This window comes from Zootoca vivipara, chromosome 1 (assembly GCF_965207765.1).
Source record: "Zootoca vivipara chromosome 1, rZooViv2.hap1.1, whole genome shotgun sequence".
In the NCBI taxonomy this organism is placed as follows: Eukaryota; Metazoa; Chordata; class Lepidosauria; order Squamata; family Lacertidae; genus Zootoca; species Zootoca vivipara.
In genome coordinates, this window is record NC_142582.1 from 49292499 (window position 1) to 49307329 (window position 14831).

General features: G+C 44.3%; 1 protein-coding gene across 2 annotated transcripts; it reads left to right on the forward strand.

Moving 5' to 3' along the window:
* Window positions 1-1897: 1897 nt before the first annotated feature.
* GPBAR1 (G protein-coupled bile acid receptor 1) lies at window positions 1898-10455 on the forward strand. 2 transcript variants are annotated; one of them, XM_088662959.1, is made up of 3 exons: window positions 2021-2151; window positions 5483-5537; window positions 8467-10455. In XM_088662959.1, the coding sequence occupies exons 2-3, from the start codon at window positions 5530-5532 to the stop codon at window positions 9506-9508; spliced, it is 1050 nt and encodes a 349-aa protein (XP_088519085.1). In that variant the 5' UTR covers window positions 2021-2151; window positions 5483-5529; the 3' UTR covers window positions 9509-10455. The 2 variants fall into 2 exon arrangements, with proteins under 2 accessions (XP_034984266.3, XP_088519085.1); XM_035128375.3 differs by lacking the exon at window positions 5483-5537 and having other exon boundaries at window positions 1898-2151.
* Window positions 10456-14831: the final 4376 nt, after the last annotated feature.

Sequence of the window (14831 nt, forward strand, 5' to 3'; positions counted from 1 at the left end):
CCCTAATCTTCCATTTTTGCCCATGCGTCATATAGGTTTATTTTTTGCTTGCGGTGAAACAGGAGGTTCTGATCTCCCTAGATAAAGTGTACAACAGTGGATACTGGACATATTGCATCCAGGATGATGGCTCTTCCTTGGATGCTGAACAAGGTTGAATTCCTGTCTTATCCAGGCCAATCCTGAGCATCTGGCTTTGCTAGTCATTCCTTGTTATGCTAGAGAGGACTGGCCCAACCCTTTGGGTTTTGTTGAAGAAACAGTTGTCATTGTTTGCCCTTAAAAGGCAAGCTGGTACTTCTGGAGACAAGAGTGGGGCATAACTTATGTCTTTTAGAGAAGAGGGATAATGTTCTTAGGGGAGAAGCATCATGGCAGCCTATAGTTTGAAAGTTCAGATGCATTTGGGGTGGGGGGAGGTAGCCTGATGTACAATGGATAAAATGCTTGGAATGGCCTTCCCTTCTTCTTTTCTGAGCAGAGGCTTTGCCACTTTTGTGTTCTGAAGAGAATCCAGCACAACACTGAAGCTACAAAAAGAAAAGCAAGGATGCAGTTCAGAGCTCCTTGTACCGAAACTTGTGCAACCATCCATTGTGGTTTTTTTTTGGGGGGGGGTAACAGGGATGGGATGGAGCATGACCCTTTAGGGATCCTACTGAGAAGGGTTTGAATCTTGTAATTCCTGCTCCAAGAAGGATAGGAACAAAAACAGCTGTCTTATACAAAGTCAGACCACTGGCTCATCCAGCTCAATATTGTCTACACTGCCAGGGCCAGCTCTAGGGGAAGGCTGGGGGCGCGGGGCTGCCAGGGGCACGGCGTCCGCTCACCAGCCGCAACAAGAAACAGGGCAGGGCGGGGGCACTGGAGTGATCTTCGCACCATGGTGCCAGGGCGCCCGACATGCTTAAGGCGGCCCTGTACACTGCCTGGCATCAGCTTCAGCTTCAGACAGGGTACATTCCCAGCCCTATCTGGAGATGCTGGGGATTGTACCTGTGACCTTCTGCATGCTAAACAGATGTTCCATCACTGAGCTACAGTGCAGGAGAACCTAGGAACACTCAGGTCCTCCTTGTGGGCTTCCTGTAGGCATTTGGTTGGCCGCTGTGAGAGCAGGATACTGGACCAGGTGGGCCTTTGGCAACATCCAATGAAGCTCTTCTTCTAAAGCCTTCTCTGTGCTTAAGTTCAAGAAGATTTCCTGCTACAGCAAGAACAGGGAACTCATGGCCCTCTAGATGCTGTAGGACTCTAGCCCATGAAAGCTTGTGCCGTAATACAATCTGTTAGTCAGAAATCTGTAGCAATAAAATTATCTGCATCCCCTTAAAAGTGGATTGTGAGCAGGAGCAAATGTGTGATAGGAAAGACCTGGGTTCTGGGGTTTGACACTAGCAAGAAGCCAATTCCCTTGCCTGCCAGCCGGAGATACTTGATTCCATTCTATGTATTCTGTATACGGTAGTTCCATATGTTTCAGCAGCATGCGTTGCAGGGAGTCGTACTAGATGAGCCTCGTGGTCGCTTCCAACTCTACAATTCTATGATTCCATGTGAGCATAACCATTGCAAGACTGTCCTGTAAGCCCATTCCACATGCTCCGGAGCCGAGTTTTTGCATTAAGAAAAATAGGACGCTTCTGGGCTTAGACAAGTCCTGTTTAGTTGCCCTCCTGTGTGAAAGCCAAAGCACTTTAGGAGAATCTGCAGGACTTCAGCTTTTTGCTGACTGTGTCCCTAATTTACCGCAAGCCTCCAGGGCTATCTTTGCACCATAGGCTAGCTCAGAACCACTAGGAGGCAGATGAGCCTCGAAGCAATCAGACCCTCCACAGGCCTGCAATTTGCTAGCAGCTAACAAGGGGTGTGACTATACAATCCGGAGGAGGGAAGCAGCCTTTCACTGTGGTTTCCAGCTCCTCTTCTCCCCCACCCCACGCCTGCTTTCTCAGTTTCCTTTTCGGTCCAAGATGGTCCAAGATACGCTACTATCTGATAGCAGCTGAAGATGGGCCAGCCCTCAAGCAGAGCGAGGCATCCAGGAAGCACCCGACAAGTCCTCACTCTCATCACCACATGGTTGGGTGTGCATTGGGAACTGGTGTCAACAGGTGCTCTGCCCAGAGAAGGCTGATAAACCTCCAGGTTAGTTTGTGCCTGTCTGGCCCTTGATATTTCACCTTGATTAGGAGGGTGGGTGGGTGGGAGGGAAGGAAGGAAGGAAGAACCCAGACTAGTTGCCAGCCACTGGGCTGCATAACTCAGCTGAATCCATTCACACAAGGTCACAAGTGCATGGAGAGGAACACACAGTAAACCTACCCAGGAGAAAGGATGGATATGTCTATTTTGGTTTCTCATTTTTCCAATCTTAAATTCAGTTCTCCACATTACCACATCAGTTGGCGAGTTGTCTGTCTGTTAGTTTTTAAAAGCCTTCGTGAAAATTCATCAGAATTTTAGTGCAACTTTTTCCTAATATGCAGTTTTGTATACTATACATGCTTTGCAAAGAAATTTTGCCTAATATAATGCATTTTTAAATGCTATTTTCACTGATAGGTGCATTGTTATGCATTTACCCTAGTACAGTATATGCATTGTTATATACCAACTGGCTGGAAAGCGGCGGTGCAAAATTCAGACAGGTGTGAATTTTGAAGGGTGTCTGTGTCTCAGTTCATGCACTTTTTGGGGGGGGGGACTTGAATTGGGCAGCTTCAGTGCCAGATTACCAGATAGGAAGAGTAAGCACCAGCTTTCAGGGGTCCTGCGACAACAGATCAAAATAATATTGATTTGATCTTGAAAGAAAATTATAATCATGCTTTCTTGGTTCAATGTTATCCCACTAGAGTGGAGACCCACAAGATTTCAACTGCCTAACGGCCTCCACAGGGTTTAATCCAGGACTGGGCAGGTTCGCCTTTAAATGCCAATGAAATTTATTCTCCTCACCCAGGAGCGACTCATTCATGCTGGAGCATAGACATCATTGTTTCCCCATTAGCAATAAAAGATTCTAAGGGTTGCCAAAGGTCTCGATTTTGGGAGTAGCTCTCATATTCCACAGAGGCTCCCTATGCAGTCATGCTATGACTCCACTGACAGAAGCCGAGAGCTGGGAGTGAACAGAGCAATGTCCTTAAGACACACTTGGCTAAGGGTAATTCCCATTGAAACTGAAAGCAAAAAATAATAATCAGAGTTCCTTACAATATTTCACAAGCAAAATTTGCTTGGTGGGTTTTTAATAATAATAATAATAATAATAATAATAATAATAATAATAATAATGTATCATTATTACATGAAAAATGCTGCCCTTAAATGAGACTGGATGTTCCAATAAGAGCCACACATTGCTCACTGTTTGCTGCCTCCCGCTCTCTCCTACAACTCCCATCATTCCTGACCATTGGATGTGTTCAGCATCTGGAGGGCAACAGTTCATTTTTGTTTTTTCGCTAGGGTCATCCCTGTTAGTGATTTGTTTGGAGGTTAATTGGTACAGCTTCTGGGGCCAGCCCTTGCAATCAGATCTGTATAAAAATAAAAGCGTTCCCTGCCTTCTCTCTCAGCTCAGCATGCATCCCATCATTAATCTTCATCATTTCCATTTTTAATAAGCTAATATCGAACTTATTTCTAAATCCTTCCCCCTCATCCTTCTTTCTCTCATGCTTCTTCCCCTGACTGCTTTAGAATACTCTTGTCTGTTGCATGCAGCTGCTGACTGACATATTAATAAGGCTTGGGCACTGTGCTAATTATAATTAATACTTATTATAACTGAGCACATCTACTAGCAGATTAGCATGTTGATCCCATTCACAAAATGATTTCTGCTGAATCATGCCCAGCAAAATATCAGGCAGGAAATCTTTCACACGGTAATTCCCAGACCATGTGTGAAGCTCAACAACAGACACAAATTACTGCTGATATATTGCAGGAAATGAAATGCCCCTATGAGCTCCAAAATGCCCACCAACAGAAGAGGCTGCTTATTGCTTCTCTAGATGATTCACTGCTCTGAATCTTGCCTCTAGTCAAGCAGATCGATGGCTCACATAGGGGCCTAAGGCTTAATAATTGTTGTTATCACTAAATAGACAGTGCAATTGGGATGCAAGCCTTTCCCACTTCCATTGCTGAAGCTCTGTCATTATTTGAAGAAAAGACACTTTGCATATGTTCTCAGTAATATATATTCTCAGTTATAGATACCAGTACATATAGACCCATGCTTCAGTATCAGAAGCGTGGGGGGGAGGCTCCACGCCTATAGATATTAGGCAGATGCCTTTGCTGTACTGTTTTCAGTGCCAGCTAAAAGTGTTTTTGTTTAAGCAAACCTACCTAGACATGTAAATCTGACATGTATTTTAATGCAGTATGTAATTTTATTTTAAAGTGTATATATTTTAAAAATACTAGTATTGTGTTGAATGTTTTTTAACATCTTATTTTATTGGCAATTTTAACATATATCTTATATTTTACCGTATGTAAAGCATTTAGATGTTTCGGGGATTAAGTGGTATGGAAATTCTCTTCACAAAATCTAACCGATGAGGCAAAATTCAACCCACACACATGAAAGAAAAGCATGTGTGTGGGTTGAATTTTCCCCACAGCACCTCTGGTTCACTCTCACACACAGTACTCATCTGGACATAACTCTGTGCCAAAGTGTGCATGGGCAGTGAGAATGCTTTGCTCCTCCCCTGATGTTTTTCTCCTGCACTGTGCTGAGCTGTGAACAGACCATGAGCTTGGATGACGCACTAAGCCAAACCATGGCTGAATAGCAAAATCTCATCTCCATGACCACTAAACCATGGTTTGGCTTAGTGTTGCGTGTGAACCAGGCCACAGAGGAAGTAAATCTTTTGGGGTGCAAAAATTTATCTAATTTCAATTGGGAGGAAGGGAAGTGTTATTGAGCTGATAGACATTTGGCAAATGCAACTTTGATAGCATAACATAACAGATTAACCCTTTGTGCAGGCTATCATTGCATGGGTAGGCTTTTCTTTGCTTCTTAAGCTGGTTGCTCTTAAAGCCCCTTAAAACCACCCCTGTCAAATGATCCTTTCCTCATTTTGTTCCACTTTGTTTTCAGCCTTTCGAGAAAGACGGCAGGGCCTCAGCAAGGATGATTTCCGCTGGCAATTGTGTCACTCGAATAGCTTAATTGACTCTCTTAAACGCAGCCAGATGGTAGGAGTCTCCCTCTAAAAAGCCTGTTGCCTCTTCTTAATGAGTGTCTTAAAATAACACCCCTGGTTCTTTTAGTGGCTCTTGCCTGTAGAGTAGCTGTAACATGAGGTAATGCCACATGTATTTATCCCGGCCTTCAAAAGCTTTGCCAAACAAATTCATGATGGTCTTCCTCCTCAACTGTCTTCCCTAGGCTACATCCACACCATACATTAAAAACTCTGTTGTTGTTGTTGCTGTTGTTGTTCAGCTTACAACAAAAATCCAACTTCTCCCTCAGGCAATAGCACACAAAAAATGCCAAGGTAAGTATTGTTCATCCCGCAAGCTAAGCAATATAAGCACCAAGACATTACCAAATTTAAAAATTGTACAAGCCAGATACAGTCATACCTTGGGTTACGAACGCTGCGGGCTGCGCGTTATCGGGTTGCGGACCGCGCCGAACCCGGACATACCGAAATGGGTTACTTCCGGGTTTTGGCGCTTGTGCAGAAGCGCAAAATGGCATCACGTGCATGCGCAGAAGTGCCAAATTGTGTCATACCCGTGCGCAGACGCAGCGCTTCAGGCCGCGAATGCTGCGGGTTGCGAACGTGCCTCCCGCACGGATCACGTTCGCAACCAGAGGTATGACTGTATTCCAGAATACTGATGGCACAGGCCAGCCAGTCTCTTCCTTATTTGCAAAGGTCATGAAACTCTGCCACTCTGTTGCAAAACAGTCCTTTTTCCTTCCGGTCTCTAGCTGTTCATAAACAATGAGTCAATTTCTCAACCAAAACTCTAGTCTATGCTTTCATATACCACTGTTTCATAGTAAGCCCTTTCATGTCCTCCCAATATCCAGCTATCAGTCTTCACTTGTACCAAGAGGTAGCCAATCAATACGCTAGAAATTTCTGTAAAAACCAAGTCCCAAAATCGACAAACTTTTTTACAGCTCCACCACATGTGGGTAAAATAACCCACCTCCCCACAAATCCCTGGAAAGAGGGATTTATTGAAAAACCTCACTGCAAATTGTAGCTCTGTAAGTCGAATAGGGGTCTCATAACAACTCTCAGTATCCTTGGCAAACTATTATTCCCAGGATTCTTTGGAGGAAGCCATGACTGTTAAAGTGGTATAATAGTGCTTTAAATGTATGGTGCAGATGTGAACCCAGTTTCTCCTTAGCACCTAATCTGTGGCTTCCAGGGCCCTACCATTAGGCAGAATATGTATGCCTCAGGTAGAATATTTTGGGTGTCATGAAAGGGTATCAAGATGTTAATTATTGAATTTATTGAATTTATGATTGTTGCATTTTTCCTGCCAAGGAGGAATGTTTGTGGGATTTATCTGCCTCAGGTGTCAAAATAAATTGACCAGCCATGGGTACTATGCCCCATGACCTGAGGTGGAAGGTTACTGCACTGCCATAGGCAACGAACTATCTTGAGTCATTCCTGCCACCTGCAGTGCTCAGAGTTGGGAAATGATTTCATCTCCTAAGACAACAGCTTAACTTTTAAGATTCCATGATCTTATGGCTGGACAGTCTCTGAGCATTTCCCAAAAGGATATGTCATGAGCCAAATAAAAATGTCTCTCGGCATTTAGGTTTGAAAGGTGGTCAAAAGGACCATGGAGTTCACAAGAGATTTCAGGGCTGTGGGTCTCAGTGAATGAAGTCTCTCCCTTACTCATTTTCTAACAGAAGCCTAACTGCAAAACACTTGGGGGCTCTTTGTAAAGATTGCTAACATTTGACATGTATTCTGAGTCACACTGGGAATTTTGGACAAGCTTACCCTTCCTTGGTTGCCTGGTCCAACTGGTTTAAAATATTTCTTCACTTAAAAAAAAAATCCGGTTTTAATTCTGTTACCAGGTCTGCTTACGTGTCTATAGATCTGCACCCTTTGACAGAAATATCACTTTTAGGGATCTTTACTGGAAATTATCAGAAAGACAAATGTTATTGCAACAGACATGATTACTTTTAAAAAAAATAAAAATAAAAAAGACCAGTCTTGTCTTGCTTATTTGGGGGAATGAGCAAAAACTATCAAATGCCAGTCTAAATTAATATCACTGTTTACTACTTATTTATACCTAGGGGTAACTAATCCCAGTTCAGAGGTAGTGAGTCTAGGGAACTATAAGGAAGGAAGGGGGTGGGATGCTAATAATTACCTGTCCTGAGGAAGGGAGAATTAAGAGCATTGGCTTCCACCATGATCTGCAGGGGCACAATCATGGTCAAGTCCAGGGTTTCAGCCAAAGGCTAAATGTTAATTATTTAGTGGCCAGCCCAGCTGGCTATTCTGCACCCTTGCCATAAACTTTTTTTGATGAATTCAATGTATGAGATGTTTTAGTCCTGCCTTTGAATGTGCTTTTCGTTTTCACTGTGCTTTAGTTCTGTGTTGGCTTTAATGTATGTGCTATTTTGGGGGGAAGTCGCTCTGAGTTACATTTTTTTGGGGGGGGAAGTGACAAATAAAGCCAATAAATAATACAATAATAATATCAGAATTTTTGCCCTGTTGTCACAGCAACAACTATGTTGTTGTTGTTGTTTGTTGTTTTAAAAAATAGATTTAGTATACGTAATTGTGCTGCATAAGACACACTTAAACAAGATGTGGTTACTAATTGTTATGCTGAATTATTGCTTTGTTTTATTTATTTGGAAGGACTCCTCAGTATCAGGATTGATTTTTAATAACTAAATATGACAGTGAAATCTTTCTTCTTCTTCGGCGATCACTCGTAGCTGAGTAGGATTGTCTTCCATAAACACGGTTTTAAAAGTGAGTCTGTATGTGACTGTGGAGGCCAATTCTGGATCCACACGTCCTTCCACAATGGGGACATAGGTTTCCGGGCAGGAGTTGATCATGGTGAGGGTTTGCCAAGCGTGCCTTCCTCTTAGCACGTTTCTCCCTTTCATCCAAAGTCCATGACACCTTTGGTAAAAGCTGTTCTCCAATTGGAGCACTCACAGGCCAGTGTTTCCCGATTGTTGGTGTTTATCCTACATTTTTTTTAGATTTGCCTTGAGAGAGTCTTTGAACCTCTTTTGCTGACCACCAGCATTACGCTTACCATTTGTAAGTTCAGAATAGAGTAGCTGCTTTGGAAAAATGATAATCAGGCCACAGTGGTTTGAAAGTGAAATGTAGTTTGCCAAGCTAACCTGGTTTTGCTGAACAATAACATGGGGTGTTTTCTCATTTCCATTAGGAAGTCAATGTCGGAAGGCACAGAGGATAGGGGAATCCTCACCAGAGACACAGAAACTATGGCACAAAATCTCATCATCTGGCTCTCAAGGCCCCTGTCAGCCTTCATTGTTTTGGCCAACATCTTCCTCATCCTTGGGATCCTCTTCAACCGTAGACTCCGCAACACCACCAACTGGTTCTTCCTGAGCCTACTCTTTGCTGATCTTCTGGCCGGCTTATTCCTTCCCAATATTCCTGAGCTGTCCACGACGAAGGATTTAAACTACCACCTCTGCTTCTTCAACTATGTGGCGCCTAACTTCATCTTCCTTGCTTTCTTAGCCAACCTGCTGGTGGTGCACTATGCTAAGTATGTGTTCATCATCCATTCACTGCACTATCACCGGTCCTGGGTGTATCGCTGGCCTGGTCTTTACATATTCGTAGCCTGGACAGCTCCTTTGACCTTTGCATGCCTCCCACTGGCTTGGAACAAGTGGCAGCCCCATGCCAACTGTTCCTTTGGTCTGGTCTTCCCCATTCCTTACCTCTATCTAGAGACCTATGGCTTCCTCATTCCATCCATCCTTGCCATGGGCTTCATGTGCATCCAGGTGCTGTGCACATCCCGAAGGCAGCTTAAGGACATCACAAGACTCCTTCATTCAGTGAACCAAGGCCAGCCCCCTTCAGAGCTGGAGCAGCAGTTGGAACTGAGGAATGCTAAGAAGATCGCTAGTGTCTCCTTCATCTTCATGGTCTGCTGGGTGCCCTATATTGTTTGCCTGAATATCTCACTGCTGTCTATAGATCATAACATCCACCCTCTCATTATTCCTATCGTTACCTGCATAGGCACCAGCAGCGCAGCAGCACTGCCAGTCATCCTCAGCCTTGGCAACAGACAGTACACACAATTTTGGACAGACATGGCCACCAAATGCTGTGGGGGCTGCTGCCAAAGACAGGGGTGCAAGGAAAGGAAAGCCAAACCAAAGGCCCGCTTGCCACATGGTCGTCATTGCCCTGCAGAGGCAGACCTCAATGGGGCACCAGGCTGATACCTTCAGAGGTAGCAAATCATCACTAGAAGCTAGCAAAAACACGTTCTGAGTAAGATTGTATATCTAGACCAGGCATCCCCACACTTCGGCCCTCCAGATGTTTTGGCCTACAACTCCCATGATCCCTAGCTAACAGGACCAGTGGTCAGGGATGATGGGAATTGTAGTCCAAAACATCTGGGGGGGGGCGAAGTTTGGGGATGCCTGATCTAGACAAATCTTGGAAATGGGCCCTGGTAATAATCAATAAGTCACCCTGTGCTCCTGTTGACTAGAGGAAAGAAAGTTACTTTTCTGTCCCTGTTTGGATTCTCTGACTGGACTGGGAATTTTCCATAAATAATAATCGCTTTTGTGTTGGTTGGTCATTCATCAAGTCTGCCACCCTAATATCAGATAGATTGGCTTGTTCCTTCAAGAATGTTTCTAGCTTCCTTACAGTATCTGTATTTGGTCTGTACCCCTTATGAGATAGCTGCTCCCCACCCCATCCTGCCCATCGGCAGAGGAGAAAGAGGTGGGTACCACTTGGAGAATAATGCAGCAAATATTTCTGCCTCACAGGTAGCCACATTTATGAAGACAATATATCACTAGCTTTCAAACTGCACCACACCTGGAGAACTATATCCAGTTCTTCATTAGGATGCTTTAATGATGATTATGACGATAGTTGCAATTAATGAAAATTAAGGTTTTTTGAATACTTCATTGCAAAGCCTTACTGAGTTCAAAATAGTTTTTTTGTTACTGTGTTTTCTCAATTAACACAGCCTAAAATTACAGCGAGGAGTATTTTTTGAGGTTAAATGGGGGTCTTCATAGTCAAAAAGGCTGGGAACCACTGGGTTATACCTTTGGGATTTTTCTACTGACTTGCCATGATTTACTTTATATGTTTTTGAATATGGGTTATCACATTAAAGATGGCTGATTAAACTGCATTTATACTATTTATTTTAAAATATTTTTATAATGTACTTCATTTAAAACAAAATTCCAAGGCCGTGTACAGTATTAATATAAAACCTTTCGATAAAATTACATCAAAATAAGATGCAGTATGCAAATACAGTAGGCAGAGAAATAGCTACAATTGAGAAAATGCCTGGTTGAATAGATATGTTCTTAACACATGGCAAAATCACATTACTGTAGGTGCTTGCCATATTTCAGAGAGGCGGCTTTCCCACAAAGCAGGCACCACCACAGCCAAGGCAGTATGCTGGGTTACCGCAAGGTGGATTAATGCAGTTAATGGCCCAGCCAGGAAGTCCTCCTTTGAAGATCTAATTGAATGGGCAGGTTCATTTAGAAGAAGTGTTTTTTCCCAGGTTACCAGCTCCCAAGTTGGTTGTAGCTTTATATGTCAACAGAGGAACACTGACTTGGGGCCCGATTGGCATGCAGCAAGAAGCTTCAGTTAGCAACCTAACCACTGTATTCTCATACCCTCCAACATCTACGGTATCCAATGAAAATAGGGGTGCCCTAAGGAAAAGTGGGACATTCCAGGATCAAATCAAAAACCAGGATGGCTTCTGTAAATCCGGGACTGTCCTTGGAAAATAGGGATGATGATGACGATTTATTATCTATACCCCACCCAACCAGCTGGGTTTCCTTAGCCACTCTGGGCAGCTCCCAACAGATGAAAAACAGAAAAAAACTTCAAACATTAAAAACTTCGCTAAACAAGGTTGCCTTCAGATGTCTTCTAAAAGTCAGATGGTTGTTTATTTCCTTGACATCTGATGGGAGGGCGTTCCACAGGACGCGAGCCGCCACTAAGAAGGCCCTCTGCCTGGTTCCCTCTTAACCTCACATCTCTCAGTGAGGGAACCACCAGAAGGCCCTCAGAGCTGGACCTCAGTGTCTGGGCTGAACAATGGGGGTGGAGACGCTCCTTCATGTATACTGGGCCAGGGCACTTCAGGGACACTTGGAGGGGCTGCATTCTGCACCTGTTGCAGCTTCCAAACCAGCTCTAGGAGCTGCCCCAAAGAGTCCATTACAGTAATCCATTCTTGAGGCTGTCAGTGCACAGGTCACTGTGGCTAACCTATCCTTATCCAGGAACGGTTGTAGCTGGCATACCACAGGAACCTGGTAAATCTGTATATATAATTAGATCACAAACCATGATACTATCCTACTTGGGCACCATGTTGACAGAACAAATAGAGTCCGGTGGTGCTTCTTCTCTCACCACATCCCAGGGAGTTCACCCTACCAATGTTTGCTGACCGCCAAGTGGGCTGTATCGATAGCAGCATCTGCCACTATGTTTGCTCGAAAGAGGATTAGCTAGCCATTCCACCCTCACAGATGGGGTTTGATGGCTCACGATCATACCCTGCTCTCCGCAATGTGATGGATGAGAGCTCGTAAATATTCCATTAGGAAGCACACTGTCCCCAGGAAAGGGGCAGCAGTCACACCCTGTGATGCAAAATGTTCAAGTTAATCTCTCACAGCTTCCTGAAACGCTCCAAGGGCACGGTTGTGCCACTGAAACACAGCAGCTCATCCATCAGCCTGGGATTTCAATCAGAAGGGACTGGAGGCTGCAACACGAAAAGGGCAGCCGGTCAAGCAGATGTAACGCAAGCGACAGCGACTGCAGATATGTGTAAATTGAAGTTGCAACAGCTTTGCCTGATCACGCTGTGATAAACTGCGGCTCCCTGCAGCATGCCAGGAGCAACTGTCATCTGTATTAAATGAGAACAGTCAGTACGGGCAGAAGGCTTGCAAGCACTGCCATTTCTGCAGTTTGACACAGCAGCCCGGACACTTCCAGGAACTCTTGCCGTTTTCTCATAGGATAAATGGCAGCGCGAGGAATTCATCGGTCATGCCCCTGCTCTACCCAGCCCAGCCCAGAGCTCTGCTTTTCGTTGACTTAATACCAAAAAAAGTTCTGCTAAGTTTCAAGTGCAGACAGTCAGAAGAGCTGGTCATCTGGATGCTTCTCTTCCCTGATGACTCTGTGATCTGAAGATGTAGAGAGGGCCGGAATGCTTGAAAAAGAACAGCCCCTACCCTGTGTTTATTATAATATCTGATGCTGTGCTAGCAGCAGCACTTCCTGGAAGAGATCAGAGAAAGGGCAGCACAACACAGGCCTGCCACTCATCTCTGCTGCCACCCCCACAGTCCTCACTCTAGAATACTCTGACCTCTCATTTGCAACAGGAGAAAAATCTATTACCTCCCCTATACTTTAAATCAGGGATGGGGAGCCTGCAGCCTCCTCCAGATGTTACTAGACTCCAGCTCTTTTCATCCCTGGCCATCGGCCATGATGGCTGTGGCTGATGGGAGTTTTGAGTCCAACAACATATGAACGGTCACAGGTTTCTCAGCCCCACTTTAAATTCCAAGATTCAGGAAGCTTGGAAAGGGAAGCAAAACTGAGCTTTATCAGCATTAATTGCAGCCATTCAGAGATCCTGCCTGTGTGTCCCATATGGTACTTCCCGTTTCCTTAATAATAAACTGGGTAGGAATCTTGGAACAACTTAATGATGAAAAGGTGGGGGAAACTGTCAGAACACTTCTGCAGGGGCCATAACATACTATACCATGCACAAGCTAAGCAAGCCAAGCTTCAAAATACAACCGTTTCAGCAGAGAGCATCCAAAGCTGGTCACACTTAAGCAAAAAGCTACATTTTCCAATGCCTAGGAAAGAGGAGAGAGGCCAACGCTCAGTGGTACAGCGCATGCTTCTTATTCAGAAGTCTCAGCTGCCTATTGGAACAAGCAATGCTAATCCCGAAAGACAAACAGGCTGATCTAGTATGAAAAAGCTTCCTATGATCGCTAGCTAGAAGGTCCACTAAAAGCAAAACAATCCCTCCTTAGAATCTCCAGATGGCGGTTGCCCCATCTTGTCACTTTAAGGGACATAGCATATTGCATACCTTACCCATGTTGTATTTCCCCGGCGCGCGCACACACCAATGATTTTGGGGTGCAGCGTTGACCACTGAGCTTGACAATCACTTGTAAGGGTTGTTCTTAATAACTTAACCAACGTACAATATTTGCTAGGTTCCACAAAAAGCTCTTTTCCGAGACCTCTGGTAATTTAAGCTACTGCATTACATGTATTTCTCTGAACTTGTGGTTCTGTGGAAGAGAAACCCCGCTTTCTAGCACACACTTTGTGTGCACTCTGGTCTTTCCACATTGCTGCCACTGAAAGCTGAGGTAGGAGGAGTCTTTTGACTAATTTCAATACAGAAAGGCAGCCTGCTAGTTCAGGAATCCTCTGGATTCAACCCTTTTACTAACTTTGATGTGGTCTTGCTAGCATCTCTGAACAACAGTGCAATCCTAACCATGTCTGCTCAGAAATGAGCCTCTGGTTAAATCATTTTGCTTGCTTCTCTCAGAGCCCACACCACCATCTGGACATGGAGGGATTGGTGTATGAACTAGATAAGGTCGCACTGGCCCTCCAACGTCATTTGGTAACTATTTAAGTTCATCTCAGTTCTGGACTGCTAGATAAAGGCCAACATTTTCCCAAGAGAATCACTGTTTACATTTGCAAAAAGCATATCTAGGAAGAAAATCTGTGGCTTACATTCCCAGAAACAGATATCATTGCATGATATTCATGTACTGTACTGGGAAACAAAACCAATCAGTTTATTTTAAGACAGACTCAGGCATTACATATTCCAGAGGAGCCTAACATGTAGTCCTGCAGATGTTGAACTACAACTCCCATCATTCTTGACTACTGGCTGAAGCTGATAGGAGTTGGGTGGGAGCCCAACAATTTAACTGGGAACCCAATAATTCCCAATTGGAGGCCATCATATTGGAAAGACTGATATACACTTAGTATCATCAGTAAAAAGTAACAGAACTGGATGTTCCATTCTTCATTAGGCACAAAATATACTTCCATGTAAGTATTTCCTCCATACAGTAATAGGCATACTCTCAGTGGCAGACCCCTGGTGACAGAAAGATGCTCAGAGGAGTGGCTAACCTGTGGCTCTGCAGATTCTGTTGTGCTCAAGCTGACATCAGTACCAGTCAGGAACGATGAGAACTGTAGTACAGGCAAGTCCCTATTTGCACAGGGGTTGTGTTCTGGGTCTATGCACACATCAGTGGTCACATGAAAGTCCATTCCACCCCCTTCTGGTGCCAAAAGCAACACACGTGTCGGTTGCGCATCAATTGAACATGCACAAAATGGTCATCACCTCTATGACAACATCTGGAGGGTCACATGCTCTAGATCTGTTACATCTTCCTGGTGTTTTAATCTTGCTGTTGCACATGTGGTCTTTTT